The sequence below is a fragment of the Manis javanica genome, chromosome 1, assembly GCF_040802235.1.
Source record: "Manis javanica isolate MJ-LG chromosome 1, MJ_LKY, whole genome shotgun sequence".
Classification (NCBI taxonomy): domain Eukaryota; kingdom Metazoa; phylum Chordata; class Mammalia; order Pholidota; family Manidae; genus Manis; species Manis javanica.
Window position 1 is genome coordinate 204,694,351 of NC_133156.1, and position 18,576 is coordinate 204,712,926.

Sequence of the window (18,576 nt, forward strand, 5' to 3'; positions counted from 1 at the left end):
TAACTCTCATCAGAGGAAAAACCAGGGGGTGCTGGAACAGGGTTTGGTGGGTATAGACCAAAGGCAGCCCCCTGCACTGGACAGGGCTCCTTCCAAGCGTTCTGGCCACATGCACCTCGTAGCCCTCTCCCACACTCCACTGTGGATGCTGCTGCTCTGCTCTACCCTTCAGTCCCTCCCTCTAAGCACAGTCCAGGTTCATGGGGAAGCCCTTTCCTGATGCTACAGCTGGAGGACAGGAAGAGAGCTACTGCCCAAATGGAACGAGGCTCCCCTGGCCTGGAGCCCTTGGCCCGTGCCTGTTTCATGCAGTTGTAGTAGCCAACAACTCACAGACGGAAATGCCACGATCCCATGCCCACTCAGCCTCTGAGAAAAGCATCTACAGAGTCACATGTGTACACTGGGCACACCTGTAACTCACAGATGGATTCCAGAGGGGTCTGTGTGTGCCCCTCTCATGCCCCCAGTGTCCTGAGGATTAAAATCAGCTGCTTGAAGTTTTTGATTCACTGTCCCATCCCCTGCCCACCTCAGTGAGGGACTAAAGGGGAGCAGAGCCCCTGAGGGTGCATGTGCAGCCCCAGGACATGCCCCATGGTGCCTGGTGTGAGCAGGGTCTTACCTTCCCACATGCCACCATGGAGAGGGCCACTTGGTACCAAAGGTGGAATTTCCCGAACGCAAACTTCATGGCTCGCTCCAGGCACTAGGAAAGGGAGAGGGTCAGCACTGCCCCTCCAGGGGTCCCCCCCTCAGCCCATCCTGCTCCATTCCAGGGTGATCACTACCCAGTCACTTTACAGGAGGCTGTGCTGGGTTCCTGTCAGAAATCCCAGGGGGTCACCTGTTCCTGCCACGGGCACCCTGTGTGGCCTTGCACCCCACTCTCACCCTCTCTGGCTCTCGGTTCCCACATTCCCATGTGAATGCCTCACAGGGTGACAGTGAAAAGCAAATGAAATGAGATTTACTAAACTGCTTTCAAAACGTGGACATTCCATAAGAATAATGGCTGACATTTATTATTACTGGGCACAGCACCACTCCCAGCCTTTTACATGCATTCCCTCATTTATTCCTCTCAACAACCCAGTGAGGTGGGTTCTCTAATTCCCCCATCTGAAGAGGAAGCTGAGGCTTGACTGATTGCCAGTCCCAGGGCCAGCAAGAGGCAGAGCAGGCTGACTACACAGCCCATGGATAGAATGCCACCCAAATGTAAGGCTCTTCTTCATTCTGCTCTTCTCTATTACCATGGAGAAAATGGACTGCTTCACCCACCTGTCCGATTCTGGGCAGCCCGCAATCAGCGGCAGCCTGGTGAGCTCTAACAGTCCCCAACAGAAGTGGTTCCAGCATGTGAGGCCAGGATTTACCATGCGGCCAGGGTCAGCCAGGATAGGGGGACAGAGGGCAGGTGTACAGGACCAGACAGCATGTCCTTTAAGAGCTCAGTGGCCTGGGTTCGCACGATGGCTCGACATGCACTCCATGCCCCATCCCAGGCACACAACCACCTCTCTGGGTTCACCTTCTTCCCTGGTGAACTTGGGATTCCACCACCCATCCCTCCCGCACTGAAGAAGGTGTCATCTGAAGGCACCCTGAAAGGTGCCTGGTGTGAGCAGGGGCTCAGCAGATGCCACCATCCACCCTCTCAGGAGCCTTCCATGGAAAGAGAAGCTCCTGCCGAGAGGCCCACCACTGTATAGAGAGCTCCTCTTGGTCCCAGCCCACATCTGAAAGCTCAGAAATGGGTGTGTGCCATCTGCGCTGTGGGCAGGAGAAAGGGGCAGCTCGGTGCTTCTGGCTTTGCCATGGAGCATGCCCCAGCAGGGCTTGCCCAGGAGAATGGGGTGCTCTGCCTAGCCTGGGTGGGAGGGGGGTCCAGGTTTCCACCCCACACCCAGCCCAGAACCCTGCCAGGAGAGGCAGTTACTAAAGGCCAGTGTCATCTCTGGGGAAACTCTGCTTCCCTGTACAATACCATGTATTCTTCCAAAAGAAAAATATATAAAAATATTAGTAAAACAAACAAAAAAAAACACCCTGCCTGGCCAGCTCTCCCAGCACTGGAGATGGAACAGTCCTGAGCCTGGTCTCCCAAGGACTGTGCTGTCCCCCTTGACGGAAACACGTAAGGGACAATGCAGGGAGACCAACAGTGGCTCCATCTGATTTCCTCTTTCGCCACCTGACTCTTGGAGAGGGTGAGGCCAGCCATACCTCAGAGAGCATGACGTACTGCCCCCTCCTGCCCAGCGTGATGCTCAGGAGGTCATAGATGGCCGAGGCGTTCTGCAGGCTCCCCTCCCGGTCTTCCTCCTGCTCTGGCGCCCGGCTCAGCACCACATCCCGAGCCGCCTGTGGGGAGACGTGGTTAGGGAAAGAGCGAGGCCAGAAAATAAGTGGGTGCCTGTCCCCACAAGGTCCTTGCCTCAGAGGCCCAATGACTGCCCCCCTTTTGCTGCTGACCCAGGCCACACTCCCAGAGTCAGACAGAGCCTTTCCCCACCCCTGTGGGAAAGAGAGAACACCCTCCACCCATAGCCCAGGTTGGGGGTGAGGGCTTAAGGTCCTGGTATTCAATGGTTTATTCTGCAAAACTCAAACCTACAAAACAGTTGCAAGAATAGTACTATGACAGTAAACCCAATTGTGAACATTGACATCTGCTTTGTCTCTCTCTCCAACACATAATGGTATGACAGTCAGTTAACAGCACGACCCTTCACCCCTAAATGTTGGAAGACATTCTTTTTGTAACCACAATAGAAATGCCAGTTTCAGGAAATGTAAAATTGATATGGCTATCCTCTAATACCAGCTCATTCAGATCTCGCCATCTGTCCTGTCGATGGCATTTCTAGTAGTTTCCTCATTCCAGGGTCTGATCCAGAATTGTGCCTCACCTTCGAGTGCCATGTCCCTGCAGTCTCCTTTCATCTGGCAGTCCCTGAGTCCTTCTCTGTCCTTCAGGACAGTAGCATTTTTGAGGATATAGGCCATGGAACAGCTCTTTCTATGTTTATAATTGCCCACTCACAGAAAGAGCTGCAGGTAGTATTTGGACCTATCTAGATCAGGTGGGTGGCTCACGGGAGGAACTGGTTCAGGCTATGCCCTGTGCAGCCCTCTTCTCTTCCTCTGCAGGTTCCCCCATCCCTCTGATGAGGTCCTCAGTCCTCCTTCCCATCCATGTCCAGCTATTTCTATCTTGACTGCCCTGACCACCCAGCTCTCCTCTCTGTCCCTCCCCAGGAAGTCCCCCCCACAACATGAAGCCTTTGAGCTTGGGGTCCTGCACTCAAGGAGTTCAGTAGCTCAGAGTTGCCAGGTGGCTGCTCAGGGAGGGAAGGGACGAAGGGAAACGTGCATCAGGAACAAGTGAGTCTGTACAATCTGCAGCGGGGAGCTTGGGATCAGCAAGCCTGAAATCTCCCCATCAGGGACTTGGCATCCTCTGGTTCTGTGGCCTGTGGCATGAGGCCCCACCCCCTCTTATACACCCATCCACCTGGGGATAGCACTGGGGCTTGGGAGCAGCTGAATAGGAATCATAGGGGTCTCTGAGCCGAGTAGCAACAGGACAGGGACCATGCTGGGATGCTCTGGGAACCCCTGCATCTCCTACACACATACACACACACACACACACACTCTCTCTCTCTCTCTCTCTCTCTCTCTCTCTCTCTCAGCACTGTGCCTGAGCTGAAGCAAAGCTGGGTTCTGGGCAGATGCTCCACTGGCTGCCCCAGTATCCTCACTTCTTCTCTCTTGTACAAAGGGGTCTCTTCCCAGCATTTCCCTCCCTCTATCCATGTGTTGGGAATCACCCTCCTCTACTTTTCCACATAGGAACCTCAGAACCAAGAGCTTGGTCTGCTTGAAAAAATACAAGGGAGCTATTTAGCCCTTAAAACCCAGATCCAGATAACCCTTCCCATCCATAGATGGGTCCCCACAACCTCCCTCTGCACAGAGTACAACCCGTCCTCCTGGTCAGGGGTGGAGACTCCCAAGGCCAATTGGCTGCAGAGGCATAACCCCTATGGCCTTTGGACAGCAGGCTCTGGATCTGTCTTGCTGTGCAGGTCTGAAATGTGTTCCCATAGAGGCTTCTGGAAGCCTGCATGACCCAAGGAAGTGACTCACTCATGTGGACATTTCAGTAAGGCAGGCTGGTGGCCAGGGACCCTGACAGTTGCCACTCCAGCCACAATAGGCAAGGGCCACCACAACCCCAACGGACATGACATAGCCCCAGGAGGGGGTGCTGGGGTACCAGATGCCCAGAAAGGCTAAGCACCACGGCCAGCTTGGTAAACGAGAGCTGACCAGGAACAACAAAGAGTTAAGGGAGAGAAGCAGAGAGGGAAAGTGCCAGAGAAATCCCCCACCTTTCCGTTGAAATCCACCCACACAGGCACCAACAGGAAGAGAAGAAATCCTAAGGAGAGGCTTGGCAGGAACCGTCACCGAGCTGAGAAGGCACACAAAGCTCCCTGGGCCTGGCCACGCACCCCCTCACTCCTGTACCTCCAACTCTGGCCGCCCAGGGTGTGGACCTAAGAAGTAGCTTCCACCAGGCAGCAATGGCAGAGGGCAGAGGTTAGGGTATGAGAGTGGGAGAGGCCCTGCCCTCAGTGAGGGGCCACAGAAACCTGATGCTGCAGCGGTATACGAGGCTCGCACAGAGTGGAAGCTAACCTAGAATCCCAGCGGGAGACAGGTCTTCATGGAAAGGGGGCAGGGCAGGCAGCCCAGGGGCTGGCTTCTCCGTGGGGCACATCCAGGCTCTGAGAACCACCATGCAGACCAGTGTCCCTGAAGATATGGTGAGCAGCAAGCTGGCACCATAGGCCTCAGCTCTGATTGGCCTGTCCTTGAAGAGTAGCCCCTGCCAGACCATCCTCTCCCAACCCCCTCCCAAACTGCCCGAGGATAAAGTCTAACCTCTTTTCTGTGGCTGCCATACAAGGCCCTTCACCATGAGGCCCTGCCCACCTGGCCAGGCTCTCCTGCCCACTGGCTCCCTATTCTTCCCAGAGCCTGTCTTTGCTCCCTGTCTACCTGGATGCCTTTTGGCTCCTCACAGATCAACTCGGGTATCCATCCTTCCTTACCTCACCAGGTGAGGCTGGATGCCCTCGTCCTCTCCCAACTCCAGGCACACCCAACTGGGTCACCTGTTCTGGGTCAGGGGCAGGTCTTGCTGTCTCCAGACTCCCAGCCCTAGCACAGGCTCACACATAGCCCTGTTCTCAGGCCATATCTGGAGAATGAGTGACATTTGAGAGAAAGATTTCTGGGCCTGGTGTGGAAACATCCTCTTATTGTCCTAGACATTAACCTAGAACAGAACAGTGTCTCTGAACGTGTGCCTGCTAGGAGGGAGAGTGGATTTCCAGCCCTGGGCATGAATTAAGTTTGGAGAACACAAACAGAAGAGAGGAGGAAGCAGCTTCTCCCAGTCTGGGGCCTGAGGCCTGCCAAGTGGGCAGACAGCAGAGAAGGCATGTCTCAGGGCTCCTCAGCATTTGACACCTGTATCACAGGGGAAGTGTGGTTCCCCAGAGGAAGGCCGAAAGCAGAAATTTGCATAGCAGTTGCTACGACTTTGGGGCAGCGCTGCAGTGATGCTCCGGCACTGGCTGGGTGCGGGCAGCTGTGCCAGGAAGAAGGATGTTGCGGGGGCCAGTGGCTGGGTGGGAACTCATGTGCAGCTCAAGCTCTCTGTGGCCTTCAAGTCCCTGCCCAGGGCACCACAGCTGTGCAGCTCCCTCCCCCCCTGGGCTCAAGGCCCTCAGGCCACACAATGCTCCCAGATTCATTGCAGCAGCACTCTTTTCCCTCCACCATTTAAATGACCTCACTAGGAAATCCTTTCAATCAAATGCATGACAGAGGAGGATGCTCTGGTGACCCTTAAAGCAACACTAGTCTTCTCACCACCAGCCCCTTACTGCTCTTAGAATACAGAATAGTTTCCTCTGGTTTCTCCCTGCATAACCCCCAGGCCCACCTCCGGGATGCCCTACTCTTGTCTAATGCATGCACTTCCTCCCAGGCAGGCCATCCCCCCTCCTAGCCTTGGGCCCTCTGGCCCTCTGGCTGTCCTCTAAGGAGTGGCTTCCTCCAGACTAAAGGACGTTCATCCCAGGCCCAGTGGGTCAGAAAAGGGAAAGCCAAAGAAATGTGCTCCTCCCTGTCCCCCATCATCCAAGAGTTCGTCACTGCCAGTGTGACCCACGGTTAGTCTTTGGACAAGTACCCATCAGGCAACTATGGGGCCTTATCAGAAGGGAATCTCCACTCCTCCAGGCAGGCCAGCCCAGGTGAAACCCAAGGTAGGGTGACTGTTCAAAAAGCCATCCCTTGTGTGCCGTGCATTAGCCGTCCAGGAGCTGAATTTTCACGTCCATCATCTCATTTGGCATCACAGTAACTCCATGGAAGGGCAGGAGGAAGCCACTGTACTCTCTTTGCAGATGGGGAAACTAAGCCCAGAGGGGAACTAACATGTGCAAGGTCCCCGGAAGTTAAGGATGAACCTCAGTGGCCAGTCCAGGATGGCCCTTGCTGCCCCATGGGCCTTCTCTGCCAGCCCCAGGTCGACCCTCTGCTGGCTGCAGGGTGTCAGAGGGCACCGACCCTCACTGCCACCAGGCCCAGTTTCTCTCTCCTCTCTAGTCCCGGACAGAAACAGGTAAGAGGAGGATAGGGAGCCAACTGTGGGGCACGTGATAAGTGGCATCTCAGAATTCTCACAGTGACCTTCTCGTGTATTACTGTCCTACAGATGAGAAGACAGAAGCCTAGGGAGGCCACCAAGGCATGTGGATAGGTGGTTGGGGCCCAGATTAGAACTGAGGCATTCTGACTTCACCCCCTGCCTCCAGATGCCTCTGAGGAGGTATCCATTGGAGGCCCTAGGATGCTCTGCTTATGGAAAAAAACAAAGGAAAACACGAGGCAGGGGGCCTTCCCAATCAGGACCCAGGTGCTGCGTCTTCGCAGGGGAAAAGCTCCTTGGGCAGCATGTCTGGGGCCCTGCTCAGCCCTATTCTCAGACACGGTCACTCCGCTGGCCAAGGACTGAGTCTCAGCGCCTGCTGCTGACACCCACAGAATCGCCCGGGAAGGGAGTCTCCTGGCAGCCTCTGGGACTGGCGCCTGCTCCTCCCAGAGGATGTTGTCATGTTCAGCTCACGCTGTCATCCCTCTCCAGCAGCTCTCAAGCTGCCAGTCCCCAGAGCCAAGAAATAACATGCTCGGTGATGTGTCCCATCAACCCAGCGACCCAGGCCAGGCCAGACCCACCTCAGCCCCTGCTCTCCCGCTGTGCCAGGCTGCTGCAGCAGAAACAGCTCTTCCTGCCAGCGAGAGCGAGAAGCTCTCCCACCTCTGCTCAGCTGAGGGCTCTGAGCTGGCAGCGTTATCAGACCCTTTACCATTGCAGCCTGCAGCCGAGCAGGGCCTGGTGTCAGAGCAAATCAGGTGCCAAAAGCTGGAACACTCTGTGCTCATCTGCTGAGTCCCAAATGGAATCAAGTCCAGGAAGCACTTTTTTTTTTCTTTTTTAACTGAATGGTATCCTCAGACTCATTTTTCCCTCAACCAGATCTAAACCCAAATGTTTTCTTAAATGATGAGTCATAGCCAAGTATTTATCAGGACAAAATGAACACGTGCCAAACATTTACAATGTACAGGCAGCTTCGTGTTCATTTTCTTGTCTCTTCTGCCCCAAAACCTACAAGAGGGGCCTTATTAGCCTCATTTTACAGATGAAAAAATGAAGTATTGGGGAGATAAGAAACTTGGCCAGGCTACGCAGGTTGTGAATGACAAATTCGAGTCAAACTGCCAGATGCCTGGCACTGGGCATGGCACAGTTAGCTTGTTAACCTGCAGGGCCCCAGTCCCTAGAGGCTTGATCTCCACCTCCCCACCGTCACTGAACACCAGGCCTTTGTGCCCTTCCAGTTCCCAAGCACCTGACACCAGCAACAACTTCTCTACTAACTAATGGAACAGGGACCCAAGGATTCAGTTCGCTTTAGCACAGATATTTATGCCCTAGGTCAGTAGTTTAGAAATGGCCAAGACTCCCATACCTCCTGGTTCACCAACTGTTTGAGAAAACCAGGTTGGTTTTGATACATGATTCTTCCAAAAACTAGAATATGCATTTGGTCTCAACAGATTGGGGTAATTCCTTCTGATATGGAGACAAGGATTTCCTCCACATCCCTGGATACATACTCTACTAGGTAGAGGTACATCTGGAACATGGGCTGCTATGATTGAACTGTTCATCACTGTATTTCCAGTGCTGACCAAGTGCTCAAACAAGACTGGATAGACAGACAGATGGATGGGTGGGTGGATGGATGGGAGGATGGCTGAACAGATAGGTGGGTGGGTGGATTTCAAATTGCACTTTTGGTTGCAAAGACTCAAAACTGAGTCGAAAACACAATCCTTCTTTGACCAGTTATAAATCATATCCCTTGCAATTCTGTGAAAGCATTAAGGTGTCTGTTTACCTCTTGAAAGACAAGAGGTTCCCTATTCATTCTGATCAAACTCAGCTAGTAACAAAACCCATATCCCAGGCACCACCTCCACACCCGGACCCTAAGCAGGCTACTCCTCTGAGTTCCAAACCACAAAACTGGGGCTCATGTGCTCAAGAAGCCTGCAAACACCCTTGCTCTGGCAACAGCTTTCACTGCAGCATATACATTCTGTAGGTATTAGAACCCAGGCAGCCAGCTGCTGTTGTAGAGGTTTCTCCCTAGCATTGGTAGCCAAACCCAGCCAGCATCAAAGGGAGATGAGGAAAACCTCACAAATAGATGGAAGGCAGGCTGAGCCTCAGGGCTCAACTAAGGGGTCAGAGCAGGAGTTTGGGAGGCTGGCAGAGTGATATCCATACCTGATTGACCTGCAGGAAAAGAGGTTGCGAAACAAGGGCAAGAGAGAAGTCAGAGGTGTGGCCACTCTGAGAAACAGTTCCGAGTGGACAGATCCAGGTTCCAGGTGGAAAGCCTTCTGTAGATGAGGCGCCAAAGCTACGTCCTTTGCCAAGCTCTTCCTCAAATTCCTAAAGTTTCTAAATGTGTGACAGGTTGGGTGTGAGTAAAAGGAAACAAATCACCCAGGCCCGGAAGAGTGCCTCCTCCTGGCCAGAGAACGCAGGGTCTGAGGATGCCGCAGGAAGTTCCCCAAGTCCTGCCTGGCCGGCCAGCCTGGGCCCCAGAAGTCTCCTGGGCAGGCCAGCCAGCCACATGGCCTCTTGCAAAAGGAGATGTTTGGAGGTAAACCACATATTTAGGAAAGTCCACCTTGGTTCCAAGTGTGGACCACCTTTTATAAAAGGCCACTCTCCACTTTGGGGCATAGGGCAGCTTGAGAGTTTGTGGGGAATAACCATAATGGGAAGGCCTCTGAACTCTGGTCCTGGATACCCAGATCAGTTTGAGGCCACAGGAAATGGCCTGGGGAGACAGAGTCGAGCCTTGATTCCTCCCAGGGAGGAAAAAATGATGACCGTTCTCACACTGGCAGGCATGTCCCTGTTTACAAAGCCCTCCTGATGCCTCGTCTCACTTGATCCTCAAAACCACTATACCCCCTTGGCCCCTCTGCAGCTGGAGCAGAGAATTGGAGCAGTTAGTAAGTGGTAGACTCGGGGCTGCATTCAGGTGCTTGGAATCCACGGCCTATGCGTTGGAAGCTCTTTAGGGAGATGGACATGATTTGGATCATAGCCACAAGGATTATCAGTGTGTGACCTTGACCAAGACACGTACTTGTCCTGGACCTTACTTTTCTATCTATAATATGGGAGCATAGTAGTATTAGAATGAATCCTATGAAACTGTTGTTTTTCTGAGAGCTCAACATAATGCCTAACCTATATGAGATAATCAGCTTGGAACATGCCAGAGAAAGGACCTGAAATGTTCCTATTCTACCTTTTTACCTGCCCCCTGGGGAGAGGTACTGGTTTATGGCTGAGCTCCATAACTAGGAGTGGGTTCGGTCTGTGGTCAGAGTGAGGGCCCATTTTCTGTGAAAAGTGCACTGTCTTCCCATGAAAATCAGATCCGGCCCTTGGTACCTCATCCCCACACTGAGCTACCCAGCTAGATGACCCCTCCCTGGAGCAGGCATTTACCCGTCACAAGCACGCCCCACAAGCTCTCGGGACCACGCCCAGCCAGCCTGCCTTTGGGATCCGAATATCTGTGCCCCCCCGGGGGATGCTCGGATCTGACAGACCAGGCGTGCTGAGGAATATGACTCCTAGCCCTCTAGTCCAATGTCCTTCCTCCTGTCTACTTGCTGGGGTCAACCCTTGAGCCAGAGGTAACCCTCTGATCTAAGTTCTCTAAATGAGCCCTGGCATCATACAGTCCCAGGTATCCAAAGGAATAGACGTTTCTGGTGGTTCAGGGGCCCAGCTCATAGGGCCTTGGCTTTTTTAAAAAATTGATGTAGAGTTGATATTTTGTTAGTTCCAAGTATGTGGGGTCTTGGCTTCTTAAACTTCACTTCCACACACTGCTCTCATATACACTGTTTAAAAATACCTAGTTCTCAAAATGGGGGTCCCCAGGTCACAGGCTCTGAGGCACCCCTCAGTCGAGGTCTTGGACCCAGCCTTGGACTCCCCCTACCATGCCACAAGGACAGCACCTCTGCCCCTGGCTTTTGTGCCCTCGCCCACCCCTCTTCCACCTCCCTTGGACCAGTCCAGGCCATCCTTCACCTCACCACCTCCGGGACCACCCAGCCACAGCTGTCTCCTTCACTGAGCCTCCAAAGCCTATAAGTGTGTGGGCATGCACGTTTGCCTCTTCTCCCTGCCCAGGGTAGGGGAAATGGGTCTTATGAAAAAATCTGAAGAGCACTTCACATGCACTTTGTTCAGCACACCTTACCCCCTCTGCTTTATTTTCCCATAGCACTCAGACATGTACCCCAGGTATTTTAGTAGTTAATTTATTGCCCGCCTCCCTCACTAGAACACATGCCCCATGAGGGCAGGGACTTTACTCCCTTTTGTTTGCTGCTGCATCTCTGGCATCTAGAACAGGGTCTGACACAAAGTAGATGACAACTGACAAAGAGTTGTGTGAATGAGTGAAATCCTTCTACAGGCACGCATACCTCTGTGAGTTACTACCATCTCATAGGTAGGCAATCTGAGGCTCAAAGGGATTAGATTTGCCCATGGGCCTTGGCTAATGAGCAGCTGAGCTGGACCATGGATAGAGGCCTTCTGCCTTGAAAATGCATGCACCTTCCATGCCCCTGTGTTGGCCACAGAACCCAGCACAGAGCTGGTCAATGCATACTGTTGACTTGCTGAAAACCATCTTTTGTAATCCCAGAAGAGGTGGTAGCTACTCTTTTTTTTTTTTTATTCTCAGAGTTTTTATTGTTTTAGGTCTAAGATGTCTTTTGAGTTAATATTGATCAAATGGTTGTTAACAACAATAAAATTCTATATAGGGGAGTCAATGCTCAATGCACAATCATTAATCCATCTCAAGCCTAATTCTCGTCAGTCTCCAATCTTCTGAAGCATAACGAACAAGTTCTTACATTGTGAACAAGTTCTTACATAGTGAATAAGTTCTTACACGGTGAACAGTACAAGGGCAGTCATCACAGAAACTTTCAGTTTTGATCACACATTATGAACTATAAACAATCAGGTCAAATATGAATATTCGTTTGATTTTTATACTTGATTTATATGTGGATCCCACATTTCTCCCTTTATTATTATTATTATTATTTTTATTTTTAATAAAATGCTGAAGTGGTAGGTAGATGCAAGATAAAGGTAGAAAACATAGTTTAGTGCTGTAAGAGAGCAATTGTAGATGATCAGGTGTGTGCCTGTAGACTATGTGTTAATCCAAGCTAGACAAGGGCCTTAAAACATCCACGGATGCAGAAGATTTCTCTCAAAACAGGGGGGTGAGGTTCTAACCTTCACCACTGTTGATCCCCAATTTCTCACCTGATGGCCCCCCTGCGACTGTCCCTGTCTTAGGTTGTTCCTCCCTTGAGGAATCTTAGGTGGCAGGTACTTTTAACTCAGTTCCTATTCGTTTGTGGGTGGGCTCCAGGCCCCTAAATGAAACCTTGTGCACCAGAGCCAAACCTTGCCAATGAGCGAGTCTCAGCCCAGTGTTGGGGAGCAGATCCAAGACTCCTGCGTCTGGCAGCAGAGCTGGGCCAGGACCTGTGGTCCTGTGCTTGAGCCCTGCAGCCCTACCCCACAGGGACAGAGGAGGGAAGCCCCAGAGCTTACCATGGACTCGCTGATGAGAAGCAGCAGGAGGGCTTCCTCAATGTTATCCTTCGGGCAGTAGAGGCTGAAAGACACAAGCGGCAGCCCAGGCTCCAGGGCGGCCCGCATGAAGCAGCAGGGCTGGGCTGGCCCACCATGCCGGCCCTTCTGCCCCAGAGTCAGCAGCAGCCCTGGTCAGGTGACCCTCTCCTGCATAATTCACCAGCAGTGGATACCACATGCAGCTCTTTATCATGGCCCGGAGTCATGGGTCTGAAAGGCTGTGGTGGGCACTGCAGGGCTCCGGGCAGGAAATGTCCTTCCCGCACCTGCGCTGCATGAAGCCGCTGGGCAAGGAGCTGGGAAGGGCAAGAAAGCAGCTTTGCCAGGCCAGTCACATACCTCACCTTTCACTTATTGGCACAAAGGAGAAAAAAGGTATATTAAGACTATTAGGAAGGCAGGCATCCCCCAAATAATTTGTTATGGTTTATTTGGCGCCTGGTGATACTGAAGAGCCTGCATTGCAGTGGGCTAGGGGTGGGGGCAAAGGGCAGAGAGAGAGGCTGCCAACAGGGCCTGAGCCCGGGGTGTGGCAGGAGGCCAGCGTGGCCCAGCACAGCTTACTTGTCTCCTTCGTAGAGGTGAGGCTTCCGCAGGGCCTGCATGAGGAAGGAATTCTCCTCTTTGCTCATGAACTCAGGCAGCGGATGGGACAGGGGGCTCCAGTAGCACTCCTCACTCAGGGAGTGCAGCAGGACCCCTGCCAAATGCTTGGCCGCCACCTGGAAAAGAGGGGGCAGCTCAGATCCAGGCTGCCCCGCCGTGAGGCCCACCACCCCACTCCAAGGAGCCCCTGTGCTCCTCCGTGTCTCCAGCACTGAGGCTACCCCACCCTTCCACTGACTTGATGGCTCCTACTTTAATCTTTTGTCCTCTCTCTTCTCCCACAGAAGAGGCACATTTTCTCCTCTGGCTCCATGGGGCCCAGCACAGCTCTGAGTATTCAGCAGGCCCTTGCGGAGCATAAAGTCACCAGCACAGGGAGCTCGCTGGACCAGATACCATTCCGGTATTTAACCAAAAATTCTACAGTGAGAAGCAGCTGTGACTCCAATTTGACATGAATTGGGGCAGAAAAATGAGTCAAGGTTAATAAGATCATAAACTAATCCCTAAGAATTAGCTCACTACCTTGCTTAGGATAGGAAGGATGAGAGTAGGTTTCAACTCTGATCTAACACTAGGGGCCACCTGCAGAGCTGTGATAAGAAGGATGCTGAGGATGCTTCCCAGGCTTAGTGGGAAAGACTGCTGAGATTGATTAACAATGTCTGCCATGAGCACAGAGAGGGAAAGTAGAAGCATGCACGCAACATGTCATCCCTGATTCAGGGGCTGCCTACTAGGACTTCTGTTGTCTCCCACTGAAATGGGCCCCTAAATAATCCAGCACAGCCTGCATTCCATCCTGGGCCTCCCCCACATTACCACTTTGAAGTTCTGAGTTGCTTTGGTCTCCACAGAGCGCAGGACTTCCCGGAGCTCTCTCATGCCTTTCACAATGTTTCTGGTGGGAAGACAGCAGAAGCAGGGTCATTATCAGCCTAGTGCCCACAAAGTCATCTTCATGAAACCTAGAGAAACTAGGAGAAGACTTCCTGTTTGAATTTTATTTAAAAACACTCAAGGTCAACTCTGAAAGGTCGAGTTGTAACAACAGGATCCTAGAGCCTCGGGACATCATCCTTCAAAGAACAGGAAGGACTCTTCTTCCCTATAGCCTCTCCAAAACTCAAGCTTCCAGTTTACCACCACAAGGGAACCAAGACTGAGAATTTCAAATAAGATATTATCTTGGCCCAAAAGCCTTGAGTTGGTGTAAAAATTTCTGACTTGGGTCAACCTCAAATTCTCAATCTTCAGCTGTCACATGCAGTCAACATTGGACTCCATCCTCAGCTCTCCGTCCCTATCACTAGGGCCCTAGACCAGCCCACATCACCGGGGGCCTACAGGGCCATAAGGGTCAGCCTCACCCCTTCAGTCAGCCCTCTGGGACTTGAAATACTTTTCAAGCTTTTAAAAGTATGATACATAGGAAAAAAAATATTTTTACACTGCAACCCAGTATATACACACTTCCCTTACATAAAACTGTAGCAAATTTCAATATATTACCTATCACTACTACCTGCAGTCCACTCTATTTTCTATTTTATGTATCTCCATACTCTTTTTAAAATGCTGACTGCAGCCCCCTAACCCATGTAACCCATCCACGCACTGTGGCCTGCAATTTAAAAAACTGCTCCTACTGCCCCTCAAGTGCACTGTCTGACATGCAAGAGTCACAGTTCCCTGTCAAATCTTGGTACGGGCTTCTTCACTGCATTGACAGCCTTTCCTCTTTTCAGCCATAAAAAACCCTTTCAAATATCACTTCCTCCTTGTAGCCTTCCCAGGCCCCTCCCCACGCCTACCCCTCCTGCCTACATCCCTCTTGCCCTTAGTTCCTCTTCTGCAGGAAGCATGACCTTGCATGGGCATTTTCTGTTCACAGGCTGACTCCTCGAGGACTGTGAAGTCTGAGGGCAGAGCTCCAGTCTGGCCCCTGAAGTTCAGCCCCAGCACAGCTCCTGGCACACAGCTTGTGCTCAGCAAGTATCAGAGGATTGCTCTTTTCATTGACTCCAGGGGCTCCTGGGATCACAGCTGACAAGGGCAATTTGGTGCTGGGCCAGCAAATTTGGAAATGAAAGACCACAGAGGGTGAAAAGTCAAAGGCGGTGTGGCAGTCAGGAAGTCACACCAGCCCCTCCTGCAACTTCTATCATGAAGCAGATTACTGGGGACTTTGGGACCTTGAATTGTAAAAGGACAAGTTTATAGATCAATCCCTGCTTTCTGGGAACCTGGATTTGGACAAGAAAGCCGAACTGTGCAAAGTACCCTCATTATAAATACAGACCCATGGTTGTAGGGCTGAGAATGGAGACAAAGACACCTAGGACTGAGGCTGAGTCACAGTGACTTCCCCTAGTCTGCCAGAAGGTTCTGAAGAACTGGGAGGGGCCAGAGGACAGAGAAGCACAGCACCCTAAGAGACAGTGTAAGTGTGGGCACTGATACCGATGGCATGTGGCCTGGGGAGAGGCTCACCTCTGTATAGTCTCTCCTCTAGTTAAAATCAGGCCTTCAGTTGGGATTAGTGTCTCCCAGGCTCCTGTCACCTATATACCACATTTATTAAGTTTTGCTAATAGCTACACACCATCAGTGTTATTATTTATGCAACACTTTTCTTCATATCTTTTTTTTTACTTCAGTAAATATCTCACCTTAACCAAAAATACCTGAAATCATAGATTTGCTGTGCCAGTTATTTTTTTGCCAACAGGTATTAAATACAGAAGTGCTTAAAACAAATTAATCTGTGTATCACTTAAAACAACCTAGGGTTTCACTAGGGGTATTTGTCCCTCACTTTGGGAAATCATGGTTTGCACCACATGTTTTCAAAGTGTGGTCCTGGAACCAGCAGCATCAGCATCCTGGGACTTATAAGAAATGCAAATTCTGTGGCCCTCAGTCTAGACCTGTTGAATCAGAAGCTCTGGAGTGGAGCAACAATCTGGGTTTTATCAGGTCTCTAGAGGGTTCCAATGGACATTCAAGTTGAAAACCACCAGTTTAGATGATCCTTGGTGCCTTCTCCTATGCTAAGAAGCCAGAGGTTCCAGAAGGGACAACCTGAGACAGAAACTCCAGCTTTGCAGCCAGATCCTAAAATTGTAATCTTGGGGAAGCAAGGCAGCCTCTCTGAGTCCGCATCTCCCCATCTGCAGGAGCAGGCCTCACTTGCTCACAGTGCTGTCAGGAAGAGAAAGGAATGCGAAGCCCCAGGCATATCCAGGCATGTGGTGGAGGCTCATTAAATATTAGTTATTTTCCTTTCCACTTCTACTTTGGGTCTGAAAGAACCTGTGACTTGTGTCTATTTATTTATTTATTTAGGGGTATTTTTTAAAAATTAAGGTATCATTGATATACACTCTAATGAAGGTTTCACATGAGAAACAATGTGGTTACTATATTCACCCACATTATCGAGTCCCCCCCATACCCCATTGAAGTCACTGCCCATCAGTGTGGTAAGATGACACAGAGCTGTGACTTACGTCTTAATTGGCCATATCATTTTTCATGGAAGTCCAGGAGCTAATGAGTAAGGGGAAGTGACAGAAGTGCCTGAGGGGATCCTCCAGCTCTGTGTCCATCCTCCTCTTCCCACCAGCACCTGCCCTGACAGGGGATGGGAGAGCAGGATCCCCAGGTAGACAAAGCACAGCAGGGACAGGCTGGGAGCCCCCGTGAGCCTGAGTAGGTCAAGTCGGCCGCAGAGGCCCTTCGGTCCTCCTGAGGCCTCTGCCTGAGAAAATAACCCAGAGTTGGACAGCAGGCCATAGGCCACAGGTCAGAGGTCATAGGCCAGGCCAGCTGAGGCAGAGCCTGGTACCAGCCACTACCAGGAGAAAGAAGATGTAGATGCATCAGCTACCAGAAAAGGGAGGAAGGCGGGAGAGCTCTACCCTGGCAGCTGGGTCACAAGGCCGCAGGCTGAGGCAGGGCTGGACCCTGGGGCCACACCAGGGCCCTACAGCCCAGAGGAGAACAGTGACTCTGGGCACCTGTGGGTGACTGTCCACTCTGTGGGATACCTGCCAGCCTGGCTCAGGTTGTCACCAGGAGGCCAGAGCCAAGAGGGACTATAGCCCCTTCTTTTCACTCAGCTCAAGGACTGTCCTCTCTCTGCCTTTAGCATCTACACCATCAACACTGGAGGTATGTGCCCAGGCCAGCAGCCCTGGCATCACCCGGGGCTTGGGAGAAAGGCAGACTCGGGGACGCTGCCTCCCCCAGTACACATCCCATTAAGGAATCAGAACTGCATTTTAACAAAATCCAATGTACCCAAAGCTGTGTAATTTTACAATTTTCAAATCTGTAAGGGAATTTGGTATCTAAACAAGCTCCCAGGAATTCTTCAGCAAAGCAAATAATCATCCTCAGGCATTTTTTGGGTAGATCCCAGTTTTTATTGAATGCATATAAAGAGGAAAACCAACGCAGAGGTTCTGGTGCTCAGGGCTATACAGGGAGAGATTTGGGCTCCCAGCTGGCACTGACCTGTTCTGAGCTGTTGGGAAAGGCCCTCTGCCTCAATTTGCCACTCTGGGAAATGGGTAGCCAGATGGGATTTCTCCCTCAGCCTGAGCATTCCTGCTCAGGTCTAAAGCTGCCAGTGCCAGGTACAGCTTGGGCTTTTCTGAGCCCTGTGAGAGGCCAGCTTCAAAGATCTCTTTGTTCAAGTCTCTCATGCTGACCTTTCTGAGCAAAGCTGTCACTTTCAACAATATCCAAAAAGAGCCTTAAACAAACCCTGGCCCAGAATCAGGCTGCATACAGAGAAGCCAGGAAGCCCTTGATTCCAACTCCAGCAAAGCCTGGCTGGTCAGGAACAGAAAGAAAGAGATGTGTGTGCAGGGATGGGTCAAAGAAAATAGCTCTCTCCCTGGAGGGAAGCCTCCAGGTGGGATGTGCAAGGAGGTGGAAAGCTCCACTGCACCTGTTGGCCCGTTGTGAGCAGCAGGAAGTGGTGCAGAATTTTCAAATCACGTCTCATGTAGTTTCCACAGCTTCTTATGAGGTTGGTGAGGAAGGCTTCATTATTCTATTAACAGCTCAATGCTTGGCATATAGAAGGCACTCAAGAAATCATTGTGAAATAAATAAGTCCCCATTTTTCAATGGGAAAATTAAAGCCTATAAGATACCTGTTTTTCCAGGCCATCACTTACCCAAGGGGCAAGGTGGGCTTATCATAGGAACCCAGATTCAGATTTTACCCCATTCTAATTAAAAAGACCCTGAAAAAGACATGACCTGTCTTTCAACCTGGCATGGTTAGTCTTTCCTTTCCTGGCCATTTGAATACCAGGACACCTGGGACTCAATTAACTAAGTCTTTACAAAGTGCCTACTGCATACCCTGGTATGCACTACCTAGTCATCAGCCCTGTGCACATCAGGCATTCAGCAAATTCAGGGGGAATGAACTAAGAGACTGAATGACTGAATGAATAAGAGTCCACAGTCTGCTAAGGTAGTCATACTCTTGATTTATTCAGAGCATAGCAAAGTATTTTGCATACAGTAGGTGCTCAAGAGGTTTTTTTCATTTTAGTTTGGTT

At 51.3% G+C, this 18,576-nt stretch overlaps 1 protein-coding gene across 3 annotated transcripts in view; it reads right to left on the reverse strand.

Moving 5' to 3' along the window:
• The window catches only part of TTC7A (tetratricopeptide repeat domain 7A), a 113,888-nt gene that overhangs the window by 60,232 nt on the left and 35,080 nt on the right, over positions 1-18,576 (reverse strand). For all 3 annotated transcript variants that reach the window (XM_037024522.2, XM_017651042.3, XM_073213506.1), the window contains 5 exons: positions 13,814-13,892; positions 12,950-13,107; positions 12,344-12,407; positions 2,230-2,367; positions 626-709 (listed from right to left, as the gene is read on the reverse strand). In XM_037024522.2, coding sequence (XP_036880417.2) covers positions 626-709; positions 2,230-2,367; positions 12,344-12,407; positions 12,950-13,107; positions 13,814-13,892 — 523 coding nt within the window. The remainder of the gene's footprint in view (positions 1-625; positions 710-2,229; positions 2,368-12,343; positions 12,408-12,949; positions 13,108-13,813; positions 13,893-18,576) is intronic.